This window comes from Eulemur rufifrons, chromosome 6 (assembly GCF_041146395.1).
Source record: "Eulemur rufifrons isolate Redbay chromosome 6, OSU_ERuf_1, whole genome shotgun sequence".
Classification (NCBI taxonomy): Eukaryota; Metazoa; Chordata; class Mammalia; order Primates; family Lemuridae; genus Eulemur; species Eulemur rufifrons.
In genome coordinates, this window is record NC_090988.1 from 92899768 (window position 1) to 92924792 (window position 25025).

Consider the following 25025-nt stretch of genomic DNA (forward strand, 5'->3'; position numbering starts at 1 on the left):
GTGAGCGGGGGCGGGCGCGGCGGCACAAGCCGCATGAATGAGAGAAACGTGCCCCGCGCGAGACGTCGCGCGCGCCCGGACCAGGGAGCCAATGGGAACGCTGGGAGGGCTCGAGACCCGGCACTGAGGGCAACGGCCGCGCGCCGGCTCTAAGACGAGCGTCGCCGGGCGGGAGCGCGCGGGAGCGGGGCGGGCGTGGAGCGTGCGGGGGCCGCGCGCTGCCTCTCAGAGGCCAGACGGCACTGCTGGGAGGCGGTGGTGACAACGACGGCGCCGGTGACGGGCACCGCGCCGGGGGTGAGTACCGAGGACACCAGCCCCTGCGGAACCGGAAGTGCCAGACCAATGAGGTGGGAGGGGAGAGTGACCTCTAGGGAAGGGGGACCGACCAGGGGGAGGGGGTTGAGGCCCCGTCCCTCATTCGGGTCGGGTCATCCAACTGTGGCAGGACCCATGGGCCGCGGAAACGGACGACGAGTAGAGGCCGGGGATCCACGGCTGGCAGGGCTTGGAACGGGTTAGTGCCAGGCCACCCGGCTTGGGACCCCGGTGCTCGGCGTCTGGCGCCCAGCCGCCGCCCCTTCCGCCCCCAGCCCTGCGCCCCCGGGCTCTGCCGTGCCCCACAGCCCGCTCCCTCAGCCCCAGTGGGCCTTGCCGCTGTGGATTTAGTCTGCTCCGTCTCAGCGATCGTCAGCTCTGCCCCAGAGGATGATTCTTCTTGCCTCAGCTCCAGGGTGGGGACTGGGTGCTTCTGTTCCCCTTTTACCGCTCTGCGGTTCGGGTCCCTGGCCCGTACTCTGCTGATACTTATTTTGGCTCAAGCTTCATCCTGTTACCTGTTCTCTCCCACCGTCCACTTCCTTCCCCTACCCCCACCAGCCGGGTGCTCTGTGCTTTTTAGTACTTTGTACTTTTTGCTAGTGGAGCTCGAATGTGTTTGCCAATATTTTACCTATAGGAATTTCTTCGTGGGGCAGGGAGGTGGAAAGTGTTTTACCCACTTAGCCAAATGAAAACATTGAAATGAGAAGTAAGAAAGTGACTTAAAAGTTATGAAGGCAGTTGTAGGAGCACGTATCTATTACACTCTAGATCATTTTACTGCCTTGGATTCTGCACTTCCTAGTTAATCCCATCTTGTCCAGGTTGCTCTTAACATTTTCATCCACATCCTTTTATCCCATTACCCCTCTGTCCTGTATCAGATCTCTTCAGAATGCTCTTTATGATCCATTCTATAAAACCCACCTAATGTTTACAAGAATTATATCGCCATGTACTTTGCTACCTCACCCATAATTAAACTTCTACTTGGCTCTTCCGTATCTCGGCATGTAGATTATTCCATGGCATCTCCATTAGTGTGTATTCGTTTTACTATATTGTACTATTAACGCTACTTTATTTCAATGAACAATACTTGTGGTGTCAGTTATACTGCTCATATTCATTCACCCTTTTAAGGAGGTACTTGTGTTAAACCTTATTAAAGCCTTCAAACCACATACTCTGTTTTTTTGTTTGTTTGTTTGTTTTATATACACATACTTCCATTCCATGGTTTACTCTTTGCCTGAATATGTCATATGCATTCTTGTATACTCTTCTGATGCTGGTATGTATCCAGGCTGTGATGAACCACACTCAACCTTCCAGTCTCATCCTATTATCTGCAGCGCATTCTTGTGCTAAGACTTGGTTTATCTTTATTTATACCCAATAATTTCTTAGGTTTTAACCTGCCCCTTATAATGTATATCACACAAACATATCAGATGCTGATCTCTTTTGTATCCTAGTATTGTACTCCCAAAATTGTATGGCCTTTCATGACTCTGCATCACTAGGGCAATATTTGTCCATGTGACTTTTTTCCTGTAGAAAATATAATCTGAAATAATAAATGGTATCCTACTACAGGTAAAATTTAAGTAGTGTAATTTTCCATCTTCTCTAACCTTTGGGGTTTTGAGGGAAAAGTTTGCTTTGATAGTATGTACTGTCCACAAATAAGAATTTGCTTCTTGTTAATAAAGTTACTTAGGCCTAAATTCAGAAGGCCGGGCTTTGATACAGGTAACTGAGAGTTAAATAAACATAGAATCAGGAACTAGAGAGGATTTATCTTTTTTAGGACTGTAACAATTCCTTGTAATCTCTGGATGTTTGCTCTATTATTGCTATTTGGCCCTCTAAACCCTATTTTTAAAGAGAGATGATGAATCTTGAAGGCAGGTACCTTTGCCTTCTGTGCCACAGGTGAGAGAGGAAGTGATAAATTCCGGAGCACATTTGTATTTCACTGTCTGAATCTTTTGATATTTTTAATCTCTGTGTCTGGTATTAAGAAATATTAGATTATGCCAGGTGTGATGTGTGCCTGTAGTCCCAGCTACTTGGGAGGCTGAGATGGGGGGATCACTGGAGCCCAGGAGTTCCAGACCAGCTTGGGCAACATATTGAGACCCCATCTCAAAAAAGAAAAAAAAAATACTAGACTGCTTTAGGAGAATAAAACTGCTTTCTCTGTAAATTCTAACTTAAGTAAAATTTTTGGTCTGCAGATTCCAAGTTATCACTGAGCAGGTAGTATACTGGATGAGAAAGAGGTAGAAAGAGTTTGTGTCAGCAAAGGGGCATGTGAGCTCTTGGGTTCTCAACCTGGCTGCTCAAGTGATTCAGTGGAATGGCCTCAGGTATTCTCTAGCCTTCAATTTACAGAATGGGATAAGGGACTGTGTCACCAGATAATGTGAGTAAAGTGCTTTGAGATCACTAGATGAAAAGCATCCTGTAAAAGTCCGAGGTCCTGGTGTTATTTTGCTACTGTCATCAACAGAAATAATTATTACTGTTAATCATATCATATTAGGGTAGGTGGAGCTTAGTTTACTTCCTAATAGGCCAATGCAGGAATAAAAAACTGTTGAATTGGGAAGAGAACCAACTCCTACGGTAGACTTAGTTTCTCATAGAACTCTTGCCTTTCTGGGCAAGAACAATTCTCACCCAGGTTCTTTAATGAGTGATTCCGGAAGATCAAACATTCAGCTTCCTTTTCAGGGTTATAACTAAAAAGCATAGAAAGGTAAGAGAGAGAGACATACACAGAAGGAAATAAGACTTGATGTGCTAATTTTTATGTTAATTTTTTCTTTCTTCATTGTAGCAATAAATATTGTCTTTGTCAAAGAGAAATCTCTGTTCTAGGACTACTCTCACTGCTGTGCCCTTGTTTTTAGATTTTAATATCCTTGGTATTTGTTACTACCCATTTGTGTCAGGTGAGATGGTTCCCTTAGAAGAGCTAGTCCTTTGATAACCTTAGGCCAGGTAAAACCATGTTCTCCTCCTTCCAATCTGAACAGCACTTAGAAGAGTGAAGGATTCTGAATCCAACCAATTCAGGGTCCTTCCCCACATACATATAAGTGAAGTGGAAAATAATCTTTCTTTCAAAAGGCACTTTTTAACAGAGGAGCAGCCTGTGGGGTTTTAGTCTTGATGTTCTTAAGAAATGCTCTGAAAGAATTTCTCTGATAAAGATACTTGTTTTTCTCCAGGTGAGGCACCATAACCCAGTTGAACTCTGCATCTGGGAAGCCTAAGATTGAAGAAGAAAGATCAGAGACATTGACTAACCTGGAAACAGGGACATCTTTGGAACTTTCCTTTCATCCTCAGTAATCTTTTAAAATATCATCAAGTGGAATTGATTTCTTCATCTTATTCTGCTTATTGGGAAGAACATGGCTTCAAGGATTTTAAGTTTACCTTTAGTTTTGCATGAACTGTATGGGAAACGGTGCCCTTAAAGGGCTTGGGAATAACAAGAAGAAATTGAAGACAGACAAGCTTGCTCTCTTTGTTTTCCCTCCCCCTTGAAAAAAAGGGATTTACAAGTCAACCTCCTAACAGCTGTTGTCCAGCTTTAGCCATCAAGAGAGAAATAAAATTAAACCACCACTACCAGAGTACAAGCCCCGGTGAAGTCAAGGTGTGGGAGTGGTGGCATTGAGAAGACTGCCTAAAAGGGACAAGACTGCAGTAAAAACAGCTTCTCTTTAAAGCTGGAAGGGGCCCCAGGTTCCTTCTTGGATTAAAATAGAAACACAGGGCACACCTCTTTTTAGGGGCAGCTCACATTGTGTGGATGTGTGGTAGTCGTGGAGGTACTGCAGTATCTCCTCAGAAGAATTTTTCTGTGCCCGAAGTTTTCTACATTACCCTGATATCCTCCCCGTCTTTCCTTTTGAAGACCTGCCTCCATCCATGAGCTATATCTTGATCTGTCTGACTGTCTGTGCTCTCCACCTGCAACCATTTGCATGTGTACAGCCTACTGTTTGTCTCCAGTTTTTAAACCGTACAAGTTGTATTTCTTAATCTCTCCTTCTGCCTTGTTTTGAGGAGGTGGTTATTTATCATTTAGAATCACCTTTCCCCCTCCCATATGCTTTTTTTCATTTGAGAACTTTTGACCTTTGGTTTTATTTGGGAGGGGGAAGGGTGATAATTTTAAATTTTCTGTTTCCCTGGTTTCCTTCTGTACTCTCTGTTTCCCTCATCCCATTTTCTTGTCTGTTCTGCCGCTGTGTGGGCCTGGGCTATGCGGCAGGGCAGATCTCCCATTAGAGCTCCAACATGCCCGCAGAGTCTGGAAAGAGATTCAAACCCAGCAAGTATGTCCCGGTCTCAGCAGCCGCCATCTTCTTAGTGGGAGCCACGACACTCTTCTTTGCCTTTACGTGAGTTTTCTCCCAGCCGTGGGGGTGGGGAGGGGACTCTATGGGAGGTGAGGAGGTATGTTTTCTCTTGAGTGCTTGGTGTGTGATATGGGTAAATCCAAATCCTAGAGACACGTAAGAAAAGTGTTAAAAAGGCTATCCTTTCAGCCATGTTACAAATTTTACTCCACTGAATCTTCTACCTTCCCCTTCCTCCCTTACATTGGAATCATAGATGCCTTCTTATTTTCCTACCCAGCTCCATCATTAGATGATCTTAAACTAGGAAGGAAGTGGGAGGAAACCACCAGAGAGGCTTGAAGCAACTTAAGCAATCAATTCCATGAGAGAAAGAGAACTAGACTAGACTAGAGGCTTTGCAAATGTTAATGGCTTTTCCCAGGATGTCTGAAGCTTAGGTTTGAGATTGTGGAAACAAGAGTACTGGAGAATTTCAGAATTGAATTATAGGCTATACCAATGAGACAGTTTCCGTTTTTAGTGTTACTCAGGTGGTTTTCTCTATACTCTTAAGAGCTGAAGCCTGGGGAAGTGAAGGCCACTGGGAACGGGCAAGTTTTATTTAGGAAGAGAGTTCTTAACATTAGTTCCTGTTGACAGGAATGACAGTAATTCTCTCATTCCCTGGTTCTGCTGGGGAAAACAGTTGGTATTGAAAAATTCCCTCTTAGGGTCTAAGATCAGCATCATTCCCACTTATGGTCTTCCAATTTTGTTCATCTGCTTGTTACTGGAGGAGACTGAGTGATTTACCCTTCCCTTTAGCTGTCGACCATCTGGCAAGCATCTTTGCTGTCACCTGTGTATAAATTTAACATGCACCAGCCTTCTGAGCCTTATACTGTTGAGTCATTGATTTAGCACTCTGGTTGCAGCTCTTAGAGTCATCAGAACATGCTAAATCTTCTGGGAAGTTCACTTTGTTATGGTTTAGTCTCAAACCTAATTGTGAAGTGGTATTCAGAGCAATATGAGGCTGCTGGAAAGAGGAAGAAAATGAAGTGGTAAGGAATAAAGGCAGCTTGGGCTCGTTGGAGGAGCAATTATTGGGGTGAGGGCAGTTACATAGAAATTACATCTGAGATAGGAGGGAAAGAAAATCCCCCAAATTGAGCTTCAAATGCCAAAAGAAATTCTGAAAAAATAGGTCACTTTGCCAAAAAAGTTAGTAAAGTAATACTGATGTATTTCTATCTAGTGTTTAAACAAGGAAAGAAAGACTGAATATCTAAAATATGAGCAGCATCTTACTTCAACCTTTTCCTGTAACATATAGAAGTCGTAGATTTTTTTGGCCTGGACACACCTGGTGAATCCCTCAAGGATCTAGAGACATTCTGCCCTGCTCTTCTATATCTGACTTTTCAGCATGATCTTTTTCTCTTGCTTAAACTCAACATGTTCAGTGTTCTGTCCTTCATGCATTGGCTACCAAAAAGGAGGGGTGAGTCTTCAGTTCAGAACTTGTTTTGGTTTCTACTAGTATGGCTAGTGAGTGGAATCAACATTTTAACCAAGGGACACTATATCTTAGTATCCTTGTAGCAGTTGTAGTGCTGGGTCAGGAGGGGTATGTACAAGACCAATTTGACACCCTTAGACCTGCTTAATTGGGGAGAGTTTATTTTCTGTCAAGAGGCAAAGCCTTTGGAGAAGCTAGGAAATTCAAGGGACTAAGTAGTTTCTTTCAACCTATCTGTTCTTGAGATAGGGCAAGCAGAATCCTTGTTTTTAATTTGCTAATCTGGAACCACTGAAGTGCTTGGCTGGTTATACCAGTTTGCCCACAGAGTTGTCCTGACATAGGCATTTTCTCAACCAATAGTTGAAGCCATTTAACCTACTTTCTCATTCCCTGGTGCTGGTAAAGTAGGGGCCTTCCTTATTCCATGGTCTTTCAACCCCAGGAAAAAGGATTTTGGAGGACAGTATTCACTCTTTAGAATTATATCCTGGTCCTAAGTCATAGTTTGAGTTCTTCCCCCACCCACCCCACCCCCCATCAGTTTCCACATGGCCAATTTCTGGGCTCACCTTTCCCCTAAGGGTCTTCCCTGCCCACCTTGTGAAGGCATGTACACTCTGTTTATCCTACTCTCTCACTTAGCTCTTGGTACCTCTGAAATTCTCCTCCTCCATCTAACAATAATATTTCCTCTATAAGCATTTATCTGTGCTGAGGCACCACTGTTCTCAAAAACTGGTTTCCCATGGATTCTACCCTTTTTGAGGTTCAATTTCTTGGAGACCCCCCTGTTTAAAACCATAATACAACCTAAAAAAGGGTTCATGGTTTCAAATGGGGAGGTAGGAGGGAGGCTTTCTTTGAACCAGCTCCTGCATGGGACCTTAAATCTGTAACTACTCTGTTATCCTCCTGTTCTCTTCACCAGGCTACAACTGGCTGTTCTTACATCAGTGTAAGCCCCAGGTGAGAATTGCTTTGGGACCTAGAGGACTGGGAGTAGGAGGAAGAGTCCCTTTCAGCTGACAGACATAATTAGTGGAGGCATGTAGGCTTCAACTAATTAGGAGCAATGTAACCTCCATGTTTATTTGTCAAGTAGGGAAAGCTGTGAACAGAAATTACCAGTTGAGTTTGGTTATCGAAGAAATAGTGATCTTCTTCTGCCCCAGAGAAGCTTGGATAGGACAATTGAGGCTTTCCCCCCAGAACCCTAATCCCTTTCATTCACTCAGTTTGTCCAGTACTGAGACTAAGCAGGAGTGATGGAGATCCTGTCTTTTCACTATTTGGGAGGGAAGAGTGTCTGCTCTAAAATAACCCTCTCCTTCCCAGTTAAGTACTAGACTTTTCATTTAAGATAACTACCTAGATCCTCATATGTCATAGTTTAGTCTCTTTTTGGGACTGGCAAGAGGGCAATGCTAGGTAAGTGGAATAAGCGCTCTTTGGGGGGTCAGGAGACTTTTTGATAAAGTCTGTTGACCTTTGTGGACTTTAGTTCTTCAGTTCTTCCTCTCTATAATGAGGTAGTTGACCTAGGGCAGTTTATTTAAGCAACATGACCCTTTTTTAAATGAAGTCTTATATATAAAAAAACATAAAAAGAAGGGCTGCACTGGTTCAATTGAGGTTGGCATGTAGAGGCCAGCCACTTGGTGTCTCCTCTTTGCCTCTCTGGGATCCCCTGAGACCACCTTAGGGCTGTTGGCAACACTGTTTGAAATCACTGAATTGTATCTTTAAAGTCTCTAGCTGTGAATTAGTCGAGTCGGTCAGTGTCTCATATTGTCCATTTCTAAAGCCAGTGGGGAGGGGCTGGGGGTAGGGGCTCTGGTTCAGGTGATCCTCTAAAGGGAGGATAAAAGTCAGGGTTGTCCAGAAATCCATGATGATCTTTCCAGACTCCCATCCATAATATAGCTGGCCTCTGGCCCCTTCCGACCCTTTTACCCAGAGAGAGGTGGGCAGCCTTGATGGCCCTCCCTCTGGTCTTTTCCCCCCACTAACTGTAGAGGTGCTAGCACCTGATTTGAGTGGGAGCAGTTTCGTGATTTAAGGCTTTGAGAAGAGGTTGTTCCTTTTCTTTCCCACATTGTTTTCTTATCCTGGAATAAATGCCTGGGTCCTACATCTAACATTCAGCTGCTTGAAAGTGTGAGTTACAGAGGCACCACAAATCAAGTGTTTTAAAGAGAGACCTACCTACCTATAAAGGGAGAAGTTGTTTTCCCGTGGACTCTTGAGGAAAGCAGTCTTAAGTGAGGACCTCCGGGGCAGGAAGTGGAACATTCATTCCAGCCTTCTCTCATCAACAAGGAACACTACTCATATGCTCAAGCAATGTGCTAGGCATGGGTGGAATGCATAGACCTATTCCTTGGGAGCTTAGTGCCTCTGCTTTAAGTGTCCTTGAATCCCTGGTACCTCAGGGGAAGTGGAATTAAGGATGAAGGTGGAGCTGGAATGATAATTGATGATGATGGTGATAGTTAATAATGTTTTCTTGTGTCTTCCATCCAGTGAATGCTCAGTATTAAGCCAGCTGGCTTAAAAAGAATTCCAGAAGCTTTTCAGATATTCTTCTTTATTCTCATATTTGTATTTTGTAGCTGAAGTAACAAGCTTGTAGAGTTTCCTATGGATTACCTAAGGCTACATAGCAAAACATTTATTGAGACAGGGATTAAAATCCAAGGCTTCTGGACTCCAGCTTTGTCTTTCTTTCCAGGAACTTAACCATTTTTATAATAGGAAATGTTAGAGAAGGCTAGGAAACAGGGTTTCAGGAGTGTGAATATTGGAACCCACTCTCCCCATTTTATTTGGCCTGGAAAACAGGAGTGCTGAATGGGTGGGCAGAAGAACCTGTTTTACCTGGGATGGCATAGGTCTGGGAGTCCTGTCAGTGAGTCAGCCAGCCTTCTGGGCTGTGGCCACTCCCTAAGCTTCTTGAGCTCTGTGATTATTACCGTAGTCTGAGGACGAGCCTCAACAACTCCTCTCTTCAGCTCTGGCCTCATCTCCTTCCATCAGAGGGAACAGATTCAGACAGGCCACTTGGGGTGGTCACCTAGGAATCTGGCAAAGTACTATAGCAATGGAAAACCTTTCCTCAAGCCAAGCAGAATTTGGAATATGGCAGAAACAGGCTCTGCTCACACATGCCTCACCTTGGTTGGGTGTTCCCTCAGCTGGAGTGCTAAGATTAGAAGCAGTAGGTCTAGAAGCAAATCCTGCCCATGAAGTTGAGTTATATGCATCATTTCTAGATTCTGCCACTGTGGGGGCAGGCTTTATTTTGTCAAGAGATACTGGAACTCAATATAGGATTATATACTTCATCTGGAATGGGTTATCAAGAAGGTTGTGGGGTAAAGTTCATCATCCAGGGGTAGGTTGCCAGGCTGCCCAGGAAACTGGGTGAGCTGCTTTGCTTAAAATGAAACAAAAAAGAATGGGGTCAGAAAGATTGACAGTTGGGCCTGTGGAAGAGCTGATACCTCATTCTTATCACTTTAGTTTCCCTCAGGGCTGGAGGATACCCTTGCTTATTTCTTTCAGAAGCTCAAGAGGCCTTAGTAGCCACAGTGGCCAATTCTGGGAATGAGACTTTTAAAATTATGGGCACCTCAGTGTTCTAAGGATTTAATTTCTTTTTCCCTTCTAATTATCTTCCCAGGCTGTAGGAGTTAAGTGAGTCACCCTTTCTCTTCTTCCCCAGGCGGAAATTGAAGCGACAGCTAAGTACTAGGGAGGGGCTCTGACCTGGATGACTGGTTTTCAGTTTCTTTTCCCTCCCTCCTAAGGAACCTAGGTGGTCAGGCTTTGAGGTGGGGCTGTGCAGGGACTCTTCCTTCTTGCTTATATTCTAGCCCCAAACACTGACAAGGTAGGGGACATCTTTTCTGAACCAAAGAACTCACAGAGGAAGAAGCTTCCATAGGGAACTTTATTTGATGGTAGCATAAAACTGTGACTAAAGATCTATTTTGTCCTTAAAATTGGTGCCCTCTCTCCAGCTTCATTTTTCTGTCTGCCAATTATGTACTGACCCATCAAGAGAAGCAGAAAGTTAACTGCTATTTACTATCTAAAAAGCCTGGCATATAATAAATATTTACTTACATTTTTTTTTTTTAATGAATGGCTGGATGGAACTTGAATAAATAGATGATGGTGGTAAAGATTGGTGAAATGCTTTGTGACAGTTTTGTTTCTTATCTTTGGTTTATTTAATTCTCATTAAGGAGCTTGTTTTTCCAAACTATTCAGAATCACTTTTCATGGTTGTGCTTTTTGTTTTGATTGGGACAGATCACCTCTTGACAGAGTCTAGGACTGCTGTGGATTAATCCTCCAGAGTCATATGCTGTCTTATTCTCCTGGCCCTGTTCTTCCTTTCCTTCACTGAGCTCTTCCTTTCCATCTTACTGGTCCAGATAAAGGGGACAAGGACAGATGCTGTCCTAATTCTAGAGATTAAGTTCTCAGCACAAAGCAGATTAGGATATTTAGCCACTGTCTTGTAGTGGGAAGTTCTCCCTGAGCTGAGACAAGAGAGAGGGCATTTGATACTCCTGACAAAGCAAGCAGCACATCAGAAGTTCTTATGAAACTTCCAGTTTCCAGGAAATCAGCAGAGAAAGGAAGAGCTCTTGAAGTGTTCCTACTTAGAGTCCCAGTCTGAAAGAAATTGAGCTTAATCCTGGAAAAGAACATTCTTTTTTGATCAAAGAAAATTTACCTAAAGCATGTCTCTGATTTGATTGCTTTGGAATACTGGATATGTATGGCCAGTTTCTTTTTTCTACAGAATTTAGAGCTGCTTTGGTATGATACCTTCTTCTTCTTCCTCCCCCACTCCTTTGCTTCATTTTTAGACCTCGGTGGGTCTAGTTCTGTGTCTTGATATCTATTTTTATCTGTGTTTTTAAAAATTTCCCAACCTTGAGAACTAGCCTTTAGTTGAATAAAACTCTCAGGAATATCTGACACATTAAAGAAACTTTAGGCAGTTGAAAGTGATTCAAAGCCAGCTGGGAAGAGGGAGGCGGAGCTGGAGAGGCAAGTGGTAGTCCATGCTTTGGGCCAGTGTGCAGGTCAGTGGGACATGGGTGGGATCCAGAAGCCTCAGGCTGCTCCAGAGAAGGGAATGTAGCTGGTGTCAGTTACATAGTCCCTAGTTCTCACATCTGGTTAGAAAGGAGATACAGACAGATTCTAAAACATGTGGAAAGATCTACAGGTTAAGAATGAATCGGAAGAACGCAGACCTTAGTGCAGGGGTTAAGGTAGGAAAGATTCTGAGTCCTGTACCTTTATCTAAAGTGAGCAGTTCTGTGGGAAACTAGACCCATTTAGTGGGAAGGATAAAGATAATTTGGGATGGCAAAGGTAAACCACACAAGATTTATATAAAGGTATGGGGCTGAATCTTTATAGAGTTTTATGAGCATGATTGGTGTCCAAAGTGTTAGAGGCAGCCTTTCATTTTCTTTATTATCTGTGCAGGTGTCCAGGACTAAGCCTGTATGTGTCACCTGCAGTGCCCATCTACAATGCGATTGTGTTTCTCTTTGTGCTGGCCAACTTCAGCATGGCCACCTTCATGGACCCAGGAATTTTCCCTCGAGGTAAGATCTCCCTCTCTTCTCTTGGAAGCTCCTTCCTGACTTTGAAAAATAATGATTTGGGCATATACAGTTGACCTTGGGCCTTGAGTCCTGGGATTATGGGATACTTTGATAGTCTGATGATGAAAATCAGGGCAGGGTCTTCAGGAATATATGTCATAACTTTTAGCCATGTGATTCACTTTGGGTCAAATCTTTGATTTTTAACTATTCATTCAGTAGAAATATATTTAGAGCATATAGGTCGGGCAGTATTGCTAGGTACAATAACACCCATAATGAATTACAGTTATAACAGTGTGATGTAAACTATAATGGAGGCATGAGCAAGCTTCTTTGAGAACGTAGAAAAGGGTGCACTTATATCTGCATAGATAAATTGGGGAAATGCTGCTAAAAGTAGGTGGGAAAGACTTCAAATAGAAGATGGAAGGGAAGGGTATTTTTAGAGGAAGCACCATATGCAGAAGCCTGTAGCCATGAAATGGTGAGCTCAATGTGGCTGGCGGATATGGTGCATGGTGGGACCGGAAGAGACAGGAGATAAACCCAGAGCTAAATTGTGAAGGTCTTTATATGCTAAAATAAAGATTATACGTCTTCCTTTGGATAGCAAGAGGTCTTTAATTGGAGAACATATAGGATCAGATTTCCTTTTAGAAAAATAATTTTTAGGCCGGGCGCGGTGGCTCACGCCTGTAATCCTAGCACTCTGGGAGGCCGAGGCGGGTGGATTGCTCAAGGTCAAGAGTTCGAGACCAGCCTGAGCGAGACCCCGTCTCTACTAAAAATAGAAAGACATTATATGGACACCTAAAAATCTATATAGAAAAAATTAGCCGGGCATAGTGGCGCATGCCTGTAGTCCCAGCTACTCGGGAGGCTGAGGCAGTAGGATCGCTTAAGCCCAGGAGTTTGAGGTTGCTGTGAGCTAAGCTGACGCCACGGCACTCACTCTAGCCTGGGCAACAAAGTGAGACTCTGTCTCAACAAAAAAAAAAAAAAAAAAAAAAAAAAAAAAAAAAAAATTTTTATAAGAATGTACAGATACCTTTTGGGAGACAGTGGCAATAATATAAACCAAATGAGAACTTGAATTCAAGGCTGGATTTACAGATTTTTCAGAAATAGACACAATAATTTTTCATGACAACTTATTAAGGGAGAGAGAGGGTGAGGGAATTGTCTGGGATAGTTTCAAGATTCCTAACTTGGGAGACAAGTTGGATGTTGATTTTTGCAAACCAAGATATGAGTTATAGGTATGTTGAACAGGTTGGGAGGGAAGACAGAGTGTACTGTTACATATGTTGAACTTGAGATATTTATGAGTTATCCAGGTAGAGTTATCCAGTGTACAATTAAGTAGTCAGAGTCAACGATGTTGATTTAGGAGTCTTCAACCATGTGGTATTTGAAGCAACAGGAATAAGATTGTCCAGAGAAACAGTGAGATTAGGAAAGAACCAAAGTCAGACTGGATCAGCACTGACATTGTTACGAGCAGAGGAGGAGGAAGAGCCATGGAAGAGAGATTGAGCAAGAAGGTTAGTAGGAGGAGAAAGTGGGAACTAAGGAAATTCATGAAGTAGCTAGCTGATGGTTGGCTATATCAGAAATTAGAGAGCTTCAATAGTATGGAAATTTAAAATATCCCATTGTTTTGGTAACTAAGAAGTAACTGATCTTACCAAGAATAGTTTTAGTAGTGTGTTTATGTATATATGAGGAAGAGATACAGGTAAATTACTGAAGTGTAATGGTTTATTTATTTATTTATTTATTTTTTGAGACAGAGTCTTGCTTTGTTGCCCGGGCTAGAGTGAGTGCCGTGGCATCAGCCTAGCTCACAGCAACCTCAAACTCCTGGGCTCAAGCGATCCTCCTGTCTCAGCCTCCCGAGTAGCTGGGACTACAGACATGCGCCACCATGCCCGGCTAATTTTTTCTATATATATTTTAGTTGGCCAGATAATTTCTTTCTAATTTTAGTAGAGACGGGGTCTCGCTCTTGCTCAGGCTAGTCTCGAACTCCTGACCTCGAGCGATCCACCTGTCTCGGCCTCCCAGAGTGCTAGGATTATAGGCGTGAGCCACCACACCCGGCCTAAATTGTAATGGTTTAAAAGGCAGTAAATGGGAAATGAAGAAGCAGAGTCAATGAGTATTCAAATTACTCTTTTAAGAGGTAAGCAAAATGGCAGAAAATGGAGTAATATCTTATGGGAGAAGAAGGGGGTGTTTTAGGATACAGAAGACTTTAGCATGTTCATAGCATGAGGAAATGGAACAGAGAAGAGAGAGAAGCTAAAGCTAAAGCAGGGGGATAATTGAAAGTAGATACCTAAAGGAAGGAGATGCTTTGCAGTGCATATTGGAAGGGGTAGGCTGTTGGGATAGGAGTTGAGAGAATCATCAATGAAATAAGAGGTGGAAAGAGGAGAATCTGACAAAGGTTGTTTCTGATGACATCTGATTTTCCTCTCAAATGTGAGGTTATCTTGTAAGAAAGAGTGAGACAGGATTGGGATAGCAACTCTGGTGAGATGAAGTTTTTCTGAAATTCACTGTGCTCCCAAAGCCTGCATCACTGTGCTTCATTTGTGACTTGTTTCAAAGATTAGGTGATGGGTAGGAACTTTGTGTCCCTACAGCCAAGGAAAGCTATTTAATGAGTCTTTAATGTTCATTCATCAAATATTTATTGATGTACTATATTGAAGGCACTATCATGGTCATTTGGGATGATTTTTTTAAAAGGTCATTGCTTTCAAGTAGCTCAGTTGAGAAAGGAAGATAGGGAAGACATTCCTGTGAATAAATATATTGTCATAAGTTGTAAGAGTAATCAAAGACCTATAGTACTTAAGAGGAGGAAAGAGCATACGTCAGGTAGATGATGGTACGTAAGGATTAGAAGTTTCAAAATAAGCAGCATTTGAATTTTTTTCCTTTAAAAGAAAAATCCTTTATTTAAACATTTTAAAATATCTCCTATAATTTCACAGCCCAGAAATAATTACTACAATATTGTGGTATATATCCTTGCAATATATTACAGATTTTTTATATATATATTTTTTTATTTATATATGCCACATATCTGTACTATATATTTGTGTCTATTTTTATTTATGTTTTCAAAGTGGGAGCTTTCTGATTGTACAGTTCTTTGCATTCTTTCACTTATTTATATTATAAGCATTTCCCTAAGTCAGTAAAATTTGAAAACTTAATTTTTAATCCCTACATCATAGCTTATTTAATTTTTCCTTCCCACATGTATTTTTTTCCTAGATTAATAATAAATAACAATTTGTTACTGTAGATGAGAAGGCAAATAATGTCCTTGCAGATTTTTTTTTTTTTGAGACAGAGTCTCACTTTGTCGTGAGTGCAGCTAGAGTGCAGTGGCGTCAGCCTAGCTCACAGCAACCTCAAACTCCTTGGCTCAAGTGATCCTTCTGCCTCACCCTCCAAGTAGCTGAGACTACAGGCACGTGCCACTGCTCCCAGCTAATTTTTTCTATTTTTAGTAGAGACAGGGTCTCGCTCTTGCTCAGACTGGTCTCGAACTTCTGACCTCAAGTGATCCTCCCGCCTCAGCCTCCCAGAGTGCTAGGATTACAGGTGTGAGCCACTGCACTGGCCTGTCTTTGCACTTTTGAAATGGGATGGTACTTATCTAATAGCTGAAAATTGAGAGAAAGGGCATTTGAGGCTTGAGCAACAATAATAGAGTAGTGGGAAGACATTCTGGGCAAAGGATTTGTGCAAGGAAAAAAGGTTGATGTTAGTCTCTTTCCTGGGTTGCTATAGTTCAGTCATGTACTTGTAAATATTGAACTATTATGTAAATTCATTATATACATACTTTGATATGTAAATTATCTATTTCTTTTAAAATATATTCATAATACTTAAACCAAAGAATATCAGCATATGCATATCCGTGCCACCTCTGAGTCATTTTCTCTTAAACCTCACTTCCCAAAGCAGAATAAATTACTTCCTCATCTGTGTTCCCATAGTGTTGCATACAGAGCTGATCTCACAGTGTTATAGTTACTAATTCCTAGTCTCTCTCACCCATTAGACTGTGAATTCCTCAAATGCAGAAGCCATATTTTAAGCATCATTGCATCCTTGGTGCTTACTGTAGTTCTGGCATAGCTGTTTTTCAACTAACTTTTCCTCTCTACAGCTGAGGAGGATGAGGACAAGGAAGATGATTTCCGAGCTCCCCTTTACAAAACAGTGGAGATCAAGGGCATCCAGGTGCGCATGAAATGGTGTGCTACCTGCCGCTTCTACCGTCCTCCTCGATGTTCCCACTGCAGTGTCTGTGACAACTGTGTGGAGGTAAGAGTCCCGGGTAGGGTAAGACTTAATACTTAACCTGTGTTGACATCTTCCTAACCATAGATAGATTCTTAGCCTTGGATTTTTTTTTTTTTTTGAGACAGAGTCTTGCTTTGTTGCCCAGGCTAGAGTGCAGTGGCATCTTCATAGCTCACTGCAACCTCAAACTCCTGGGTGCAAGCAATCCTCCTGCCTCAGCTTCCCGAGTAGCTGGGACTACAGGTTTGCACCAGTATGCTCGGGTAATTTTTAAAAATTTTTTGTGGAGATAGGGGTCTCACTGTGTTGCTCAGGCTGGTCTCAAACTCATGGCCTCAAGTGATCTTCCTGCCTCAGCCTCCCAAAGTGCCAGAATTATAGGCGTGAGCCACTGTGCCTGGCCCCTTGGATGAATTATAGTCCTGGCTAACTACCTTGGCTACGTAGTCTAGCTCTGTCAAAAGGTGTTAGCAAAGATGTTTAAAGGAGGGATGCTTTAACCCCAGGTGGGCATAGGCTTTCCTGACACCAAGAGTTATAGCTTTAGCTTTCAATCCTTTGACTTATCTTTTTGGTTATTTGTCCTGGCTTTGCATTCTCTCGTTTCCACAAAATCATTTTGTTGCGTTTAAATTTTAGTTATATTTCTCTTCCTGCTTGTTCTTCTGCATTCCTTGTCTTTTATTTTTATCCTTGTCCCCTTTTTCCATTCTTTTTTTCTCTTTTTTTTGAGATGGGGTCTCACTGTTTTGCCCAGGCTGGAGTGCAGTGGCTATTCATGGGTGCAGTCATAGTGCACTGCTGCCTCAAACTCCTGTCCTCAATTGATCCTCCTTGCCTGCTCAGCTTCCTGAGTAGCTGGAACTACAGGTGTGTACCACCTCACTGACTCCAGTCCATTTTTACTTAGCTATAAGCAGTTTCCTGCCAGATTTGCCTCATGAATCTTGATGTTTTTGCAAAGCCTCTGACATTTGTCCCTTTTAGAGTTCCTTGGTCATACAGGATAAACTTTGAGAGCTGGCCTTGGCCTTTGACCAACCTCTGGAAGGGTATCCCTTACATATTGTTGTTTGTTTGTTTTTTGTGGGGGTTTTTTTTTTTTTTTTTGAGACACAGTCTTGCTTTGTTGCCCGGGCTAGAGTGCAGTGGTGTCACCATAGCTCATTGTGACCTCAAACTCCTAGGCTCAAGTGATTCTCCTGCCTTAGCCTCCTGAGTAGCTGGGACTACAGATGCGTGCCACTATGCCCAGCTAATTTTTCTATTTTTTTGTAGAAATGGGGTCTTCCTCTTGCTCAAGATGGTCTTGAACTCCTGGCCTCAAGCAATCCTCCCACCTTGGCCAAAGTGCTAGGCTTACAGGCGTGAACCACAGTGCCTGGCCTCCCTTACAGATTTATAGAGCAAGATAAACTTCATGAGCCTGTTTTAGTTTGAAGTTAAGTGGTGAACATGATCATAAATTACTAAAAGCAGAACTTAAGTTCTGCCATTTGTTCCTCTTCTTGACAGAAGTGATCTAGTCCTGTGGTCCAAGAATGCCTCTCAGTCTATCTCTTTTTGTCTCTAGGAATTTGATCATCACTGCCCCTGGGTGAACAACTGTATTGGTCGCCGGAACTACCGTTATTTCTTCCTTTTCCTCCTTTCCCTGACAGCCCACATCATGGGTGTGTTTGGCTTTGGCCTCCTTTATGTCCTCTACCACATAGAGGAACTCTCAGGGGTTCGCACGGCTGTCACGTATCCTTCAAGGCCTGTGGGGTGTGAGATTGGGCTGGGGAGGAATGAGGAAAGTTGAGTTCTCTGGTAGTGAGAGTCAAAGGGAAAATGGCTACAGCATGGGCTGGGGAAGGTGAGACCATGTTGCTCTGTTTTCCTTGACTGTTCGGCATCAGAATGGCAGTAATGTGTGTGGCTGGCTTATTCTTCATCCCTGTAGCTGGCCTCACGGGATTTCACGTGGTGCTGGTGGCTCGGGGACGCACAACCAATGAACAGGTATGGAGAGATGTGACGGGAGACCCCTGAATACCTTTTATGGTGATGCATAGATTAGTGGCAGAGGCTGAGGTAGTCCCATTTCCTCATGTAAGCATGCGAACAGAGGCCATTTCTTAGTTAATAAACATTTACAGAATGTCCACTGTATACTGGACAATTCAGGCTCTGAGTTTATATAGAAACAATAAAAGACTTGGGCCAGCCCTCAAGCTTATAGTACTGCTTAAAGAAAAATAATGGTTTTTGTGCATATTAAATTAATCGCTTACTCTTATGCATTTCATCTTAGTTTTCAATACTCAGAAAGCTATTGTTCCCATTTTACATGAGGAAGCTGATGTTTAGGGTCAGACAGATACCATGAGGTATAGACCTAGAATTTTCAGTGAGGACCCTGACTCTAGAGTCCCTGTCCTTAACCATCACAGTGTAAGTTTCTTGATGGTAGATTTGCGTTTTACTCATTTTTGTATCCCCCAGATAGTGGGTACACAGTAATTTATCACTGATTTATGTTCTGGCCTTTGGAGGTCAAGGTCCCGTCTTCTGACTGATCTGGTCTTTTTTTCCTTTAGGTTACGGGTAAATTCCGGGGAGGTGTGAACCCCTTCACCAATGGCTGCTGTAACAATGTCAGCCGTGTACTCTGCAGTTCTCCAGCACCCAGGTACACCTATCCCTTCAGTCTAGGGTTCACCCTTTGGTTCGCTTTGGGCTTGTTCTGATTGATATAGGGGTGGTCTGGTGGAAGACAGCCTTTTAGGAAAGGTTCTCTATTTAGAATGGTAAGTGCCTGCAAGGTAGAGACATGCCCATGCCCATCTTTTAGCGGACCCTGTGAGTGTAGTTGGTATTCTTTCTGTGTTAAGGTTAATCTTCTTTGAGAGTTGAGGATGGGTGAGATAGATTTACTTTTATTTACTTATGTCTTTGAGCTAGGTATGTACTCACAAAGGTCTAGTCTTGCTGCAGTTCTTCATAGAATCAAAGAAATTGGTTTAGTGCTAACCTTTTCACTGGCCTGGTAGGACTGTTTTATTTGTAAAAATGTTTCACGTAGTAGGCAACCAGTGCATATTAAAGTGAATGAATGAAAGGCTTCTCATTCTTGACACTCAGGTATTTGGGGAGACCAAAGAAAGAGAAGACAATTGTAATTAGACCTCCCTTCCTTCGACCAGAAGTGTCAGATGGGCAGATAACTGTGAAGATCATGGATAATGGCATCCAGGGAGAACTGAGGAGAACTAAGGTGAGGAATTTAGGGATGTAAAGCTAGGTAACTTGGGGAATCTCACCCTGGCAAAGAGATGGAAACTTGCTTTAGCTACATTTTCCTTATAGAATTTGTCACTTACTGATTTATGTTAAAATTACTTAAATACAGCTGGGTGCAGTTGTTCACACCTGTAATCCCAGAACTTCGGGAGGCTGAGGCAGAAGGATTGCTTGAGGCCAGGAGTTGGAGACCAGCCTAAGCAACATAGCGAGACCTCATCTCTATAAAAAATAAACTTAGCTGGGTGCAGTAGTGTACACCTGTAGTGCCAGTTACTCAGGAGGCTAAGGCATCGCTGGAGCCCAGGAGTTCAAGGCTGCAGTGAGCTATGATGGCACCGCTGCACTCCAACCTGGACAACAGAGGAGGACCCTATCTCTTAAATAAAAAAAAAAAATTTAAAAACAAATCTTTTCTCCATTAGATTTCCAAGCCTATTCAGTTTGTTTCACCAAACTGACTTTTTAATAAATGTTAAAAATTATTATTAGTTTTGGGTTTTTTAATACATAGATAGGGGTCTTGCTGTTGCCCAGGCTGGTCTTTAACTCCTGGCCTCAAGCGATCCTCCCACCTTGGCCTCCCAACGTGCTAGGATTACAAGCGTGAGCCACTGTGTTCAGCCTCCAAACTGACTCTTGTCTTCCAGTCCCGCTTTAGGAATATACTATTGACTTCCCAACACCTTTCTTATACCAGTTTAATGCTTTTGAGTTGCCCTAATGCCCATTTCTCCAAATCTGATTTTCCCTCCCCTCATTTATCCAGTCTAAGGGAAGCCTGGAGATAACAGAGAGCCAGTCTGCAGATGCTGAACCGCCACCTCCTCCTAAGCCGGACCTGAGCCGTTATACAGGGCTACGAACACACCTCGGCCTGGCTACTAATGAGGGTAAGGGCTGCCTGGACCTGCGAGATCCTAGAAAACTAGAAGACAAGAGTGAGAAGTTTACTTGTGAGCTGTGAAGAGGACATGCAAGGGCTGGGGGATACTGCTTGTGTTGTGGCTGTAAACACCCAACAGTTGGTACTTCAGCCACTTCTTTGGACAGCTAGAAGGGAAGGGATGCCACTTAGCTACTGGCAGTGAATTGGACTTTTGTGGGGGAAATTGTCAGCCTCTAGACAGACCAGAACATCCTAGGACCTGTTTGGTGCAGTCACCCACCTTGAGTTCTGGGGTGCTATGAGTCTTTAGTCTTGATTTCAGCAAAATCATGTTCCTTAGACTTCCCTTTTACTGGGTATTTCTTGTTTCTAACTTGTACTCCCTCTGTACTTTAAGGAACTCTAGGCAGATTGAGAGAACAGCTTGTAAAACAGTGCCTCTTGAACCTTTTTTCCTGCAGATAGCAGCCTCTTGGGCAAGGATAGCCCCCCTACACCTACCATGTACAAGTATCGGCCGGGTTACAGTAGCAGCAGTACATCAGCCGCCATGCCTCACTCCTCCAGCGCCAAGGTACTGAGTACTCTAAGGGGGTCATAACGTGCCAGCTGTTTTGGAGGAAAAAAGATTGGGGGAAGGAAAAGGCAGAAGAAAAGAGAAGAAAACCACAGGCCTTTTACTATTTGTTGGCATTCATGGAATTGCATCTCCTTGATAGCTTGATAATGTGTTTCATCAGAGGGGGCAATATAGCATAATAGATAAAAACACTGATTAATGTTAGATTTGAGTTCAAAACTCAGGTCTGCCACCGTATGTTACTTAACCTAAGCCCTGTTTTCTTGCATCTTAAAATAAGATATTGTTTGTTCCAACTCATAGATTTGCTCTTAGGGTTAAACCAGATAATGCTTGTCAAAGTTCTAAGCATATTACTGGCACATAGTAAATACTGTTTTTGACTGATTCCTTGGGCTCTGGGGTCTAGTTTCTGTCAGAAGAGAAGCACTAAGAGTCTGCTTTACTTTCTTCCTCAGTTGAGTCGTGGGGACAGCTTAAAGGAGCCAACCTCAATTGCAGAGAGCAGCCGTCATCCCAGCTACGGCTCAGAGCCCAGCTTGGAGCCAGACAGCTTCCGTTCTCCCACCTTTGGCAAAAGCTTTCATTTTGATCCACTATCCAGCGGCTCACGTTCCTCCAGCCTCAAGTCAGCCCAGGGCACGGGCTTTGAGCTGGGCCAGCTGCAGTCCATTCGTTCAGAGGGCACCACCTCCACCTCCTATAAGAGCCTGGCCAACCAGACACGCAATGGAAGCCTGTCTTATGATAGCTTGCTCACTCCTTCAGAGAGCCCTGATTTTGAGTCAGTGCAGGCAGGGCCTGAGCCAGATCCACCTTTAGGCTACACCTCTCCTTTCCTGTCAGCCCGACTGGCCCAGCAACGGGAAGCCGAGAGGCACCCACGTTTGGTGTCAACTGGCCCAGCACACCGAGAGCCCTCACCAGTCCGTTATGACAATCTGTCACGCCACATTGTGGCCTCCCTCCAGGAGCGAGAGAAGTTGCTGCGCCAGTCACCCCCACTCCCAGGCCGGGAGGAAGAACCAGGCTTGGGGGACTCAGGCATTCAGTCAACACCAGGCTCAGGCCATGCCCCTCGTACTAGTTCTTCCTCAGATGATTCGAAGAGATCACCCTTGGGCAAGACTCCACTGGGACGCCCAGCTGCCCCCCGTTTTGGCAAGCCAGATGGGCTAAGGGGCCGGGGACTAGGGTCCCCAGAACCAGGCCCAACTGCCCCATACCTGGGCCGATCGATGTCTTACAGCAGCCAAAAAGCCCCTTCTGGTGTTTCTGAGACAGAAGAAGTGGCCTTGCAGCCATTACTGACACCCAAGTAAGTACTAGTACCATCCTGGCCCTCAGCCGACTTAAAATTAGCATGCCTCCCTACAGAAGGTATCAGGGCTTTACTTGCACATCCTACTGTAAGTGGACCCAGGTATCCTGATAGTTCTTCATTTTCACTCTCACTGCCATCTGTGTTCATAGGTAATTCCTGTTAACAGACTGAAGATAAATGATTTTTCCCTAATCCTATCTTCCTAAAGATATTTGCCTGGGAATAAGTATACGACATAGCAGCTATTGGAAATAATAAATAGGGGGATAGGGGATCGGGCTTGTTTTAAACTGGACAATAAAACAAAAGAGAATGTTAGGGTAAGAAAGTATGTATATAGAAAAGTACATCATTTTTGCCTCAGTTTTTGAACTGTCTCCCTTTTGTGTCTTACTCTCTGACACCTGTCTCTTCTTTTCTTCCTAGAGATGAAGTACAGCTCAAGACGGCCTACAGCAAATCCAACGGGCAGCCTAAGAGTATAGGCTCAGCCTCCCCTGGCCCAGGCCAGCCACCTCTCAGTAGCCCCACAAGGGGAGGAGTCAAGAAGGTGTCAGGGGTTGGTGGTACCACCTATGAGATTTCGGTGTGAGCCTTCGGCGCCTCCCCTCCCTAACGCCTCTGCGCCTACACCAAAGGGCCCCAGGTGGCCACCTTCCTTCCCTCAAGGGGCTCTCCTCCCCTACATGGACATTTTTTAGACCACCGATTCCAAGAGGATGAGGAGTGTTTTCTAAAATGCAGTGGGGGTTGGGGAGTCGGAGAGTTGGGGCCCTGAGACTGGGGTAGCAACCCCCCTTTACCTTTTAAGACCTTCCCTTCCTTAATCCCTGGACCAGACTCAGTGGACATTTGTGCAATCGCTCGCCCTGGAGGGAATCAGATCATTTTTAAATCAGAAATAATTTTTTTTATTATTGTTACGGATTCTATTTTTTTCCTCTTCTGCGTTACCAGGTGTGTGTGTACATATATATATATATATATATATATATATATTATAAATATCAAAGAAATTATATATCTATCCTGGGATGGGAAAATGAGGGAGGGATATGTGTAAGGAGGGGGATCTTAATTCTTCCCATTCCTTAGACCAGCAGGAAAAGAGGAGAGACATCGAAGTCTTCCTTTTCCCCATGGTTCCCTCTCTTGTCCCAGTTACCAACTAAGGAAATAGCACCCACTCTTGGTGCTAAGTGATCAGGAAAGAAGCTGGGGAGAGGTGAATCTGGGGTCTTGGTCAGAAGAGGGAAGGACTTGGAGAGGAGAGTTAGTTTTCTAGGCTCACTGGCATTTAGTTTCCCCAGGAAAGGGGTCATATCTCCATGACACTGGTGGTGGGGTGGGGGAGATCAGGAAGAGCTTGGCCTAGTTCAAAAAACAATACTGGATGATCCCTCTTCTTGGGGGAGAGGGATTAGGGTAGAATTCTTCAACTAGCCCTTCAGAGCCTCCCCTAGCTTACATAGTTAACATGATTTTAAAATCCAAGGCCAAGAGAGAAGAATCCAAAAAGCAATATTTTTCATCACATGCCAAAAACGGGGGATAGAGAGAAGGAGTGGCAGGCCTAGCCCCCTCCGATTGTCCCTTGGGGGTTATCCCTCAGCCCACCTTAGTATGGTGCTGGGTAGAGGGGATGCCTGGGTTCTAACCTCTAAACAGGGGAGACCCCAGCCTCTACACAGAGGCCCTTTTATTTTTTATTCTGATTAGCCATTTTAAACCAACAAGGAATAAAAAAAAAATCCTGATCTAACCAGCTCCCCCTGACTTGTGTTATTTTGTCTGGTTAAGGCAGGGTGAATGATCTTTGGTGGGAAGTCATCACAATGAGACCCTCAAAAGCTTCTCTGGTCCCAGCCCATCTTCAGGCAGGACTATAGTGAAATTAAACACTTAAAACAGGTCCTGGTTTTACTGGGGTGATTTTAAAAATTCCCCCAAAAAGTCTTTTGCAACCACCAAAGCTTTTTGTCATTTCCAAGCTTAGAGAACTCTGGACTTGTGTCACAGTGGTTACTTAACAGAGGATTTTGGTTCTGGAAAGTAAAGCTCATTTTGGAAACAGCCAAAGGTGAGATGCTGAGTGATTAATGTATGAAAGCCTGTTGAAAGCAGGTTGACTGGATATGGGTGGCAATTCAATTAGATACCTAATGTTGTCTTCTATTTGACAAAAGCAAAGGCTGTGCCCTAATTTTAAACAGGTATCCTCAGATACTCATCTCAGGAAAGTGACCAGAATCTCTTTATTTTCACATCCGTAACTTAAGTATATAAACTCTTGTTCTGAAATCCTAGATTAAAACAAGTTGAATGAGTGGTTCTCCACCCACTCACGGCACAACTTTGGCTCAAAGCAACAGATTCTTAACTGTTCTGTGTTAAATTTTGTCAGATTACATTAGTTCAGGTTTTCTCATGGATGTTTTCACTTACCTAGCCAGTTGCAAAAACTAAAGGGATTTATTTTACATTTTGATAGTTAAGGCTACCTTTTTTGTTGCTGTCTTATTTTATTTTGAGGCAGGGTCCCGCTTTGTTTCCCAGGCTAGAGTACAGTGGCATCCTCATGGCTCACTGCAACCTCAAACTCCTGGGCTCAAGTGATCCTCCTGTCTCAGCCTTCTGAGTAGCTGACAATACCAGTGCACACCACCACATGTGGCTATGTTGCTGGTAGAAGCTTAGAAATGTTTTCACATCAGCCAAATAATTTCATTGTCTTAACTAAGGAATGAAGCAGGTAAA

The 25025-nt window shown here is 43.5% G+C and overlaps 1 protein-coding gene across 2 annotated transcripts; it reads left to right on the plus strand.

Annotated features, from left to right (window-relative positions):
• ZDHHC5 (zinc finger DHHC-type palmitoyltransferase 5) lies at positions 1-24290 on the plus strand. Of its 2 annotated transcripts, none has more exons than XM_069471403.1 (12): positions 1-297; positions 3564-4748; positions 11728-11849; positions 16054-16211; positions 17764-17936; positions 18092-18194; positions 18773-18864; positions 19317-19449; positions 20245-20368; positions 20826-20938; positions 21403-22262; positions 22695-24290. In XM_069471403.1, exons 2-12 carry the CDS (start codon positions 4645-4647, stop codon positions 22858-22860), a joined length of 2148 nt encoding a protein of 715 aa, XP_069327504.1. In that variant the 5' UTR covers positions 1-297; positions 3564-4644; the 3' UTR covers positions 22861-24290. The 2 variants fall into 2 exon arrangements, with proteins under 2 accessions (XP_069327504.1, XP_069327505.1); XM_069471404.1 differs by having other exon boundaries at positions 289-350; positions 22695-23200.
• Positions 24291-25025: the final 735 nt, after the last annotated feature.

Bases quoted from the DNA above. Each gene is read 5' to 3' on its own strand.
- ZDHHC5 (XM_069471403.1), top strand. From the start codon at position 4,645: ATGCCCGCAGAGTCTGGAAAGAGATTCAAACCCAGCAAGTATGTCCCG. The intron at 18,865-19,316 runs GTACACCTATCC...CTTGACACTCAG, and splicing joins TGCAGTTCTCCAGCACCCAG to GTATTTGGGGAGACCAAAGA. The intron at 22,263-22,694 runs GTAAGTACTAGT...TTTTCTTCCTAG, and splicing joins CAGCCATTACTGACACCCAA to AGATGAAGTACAGCTCAAGA.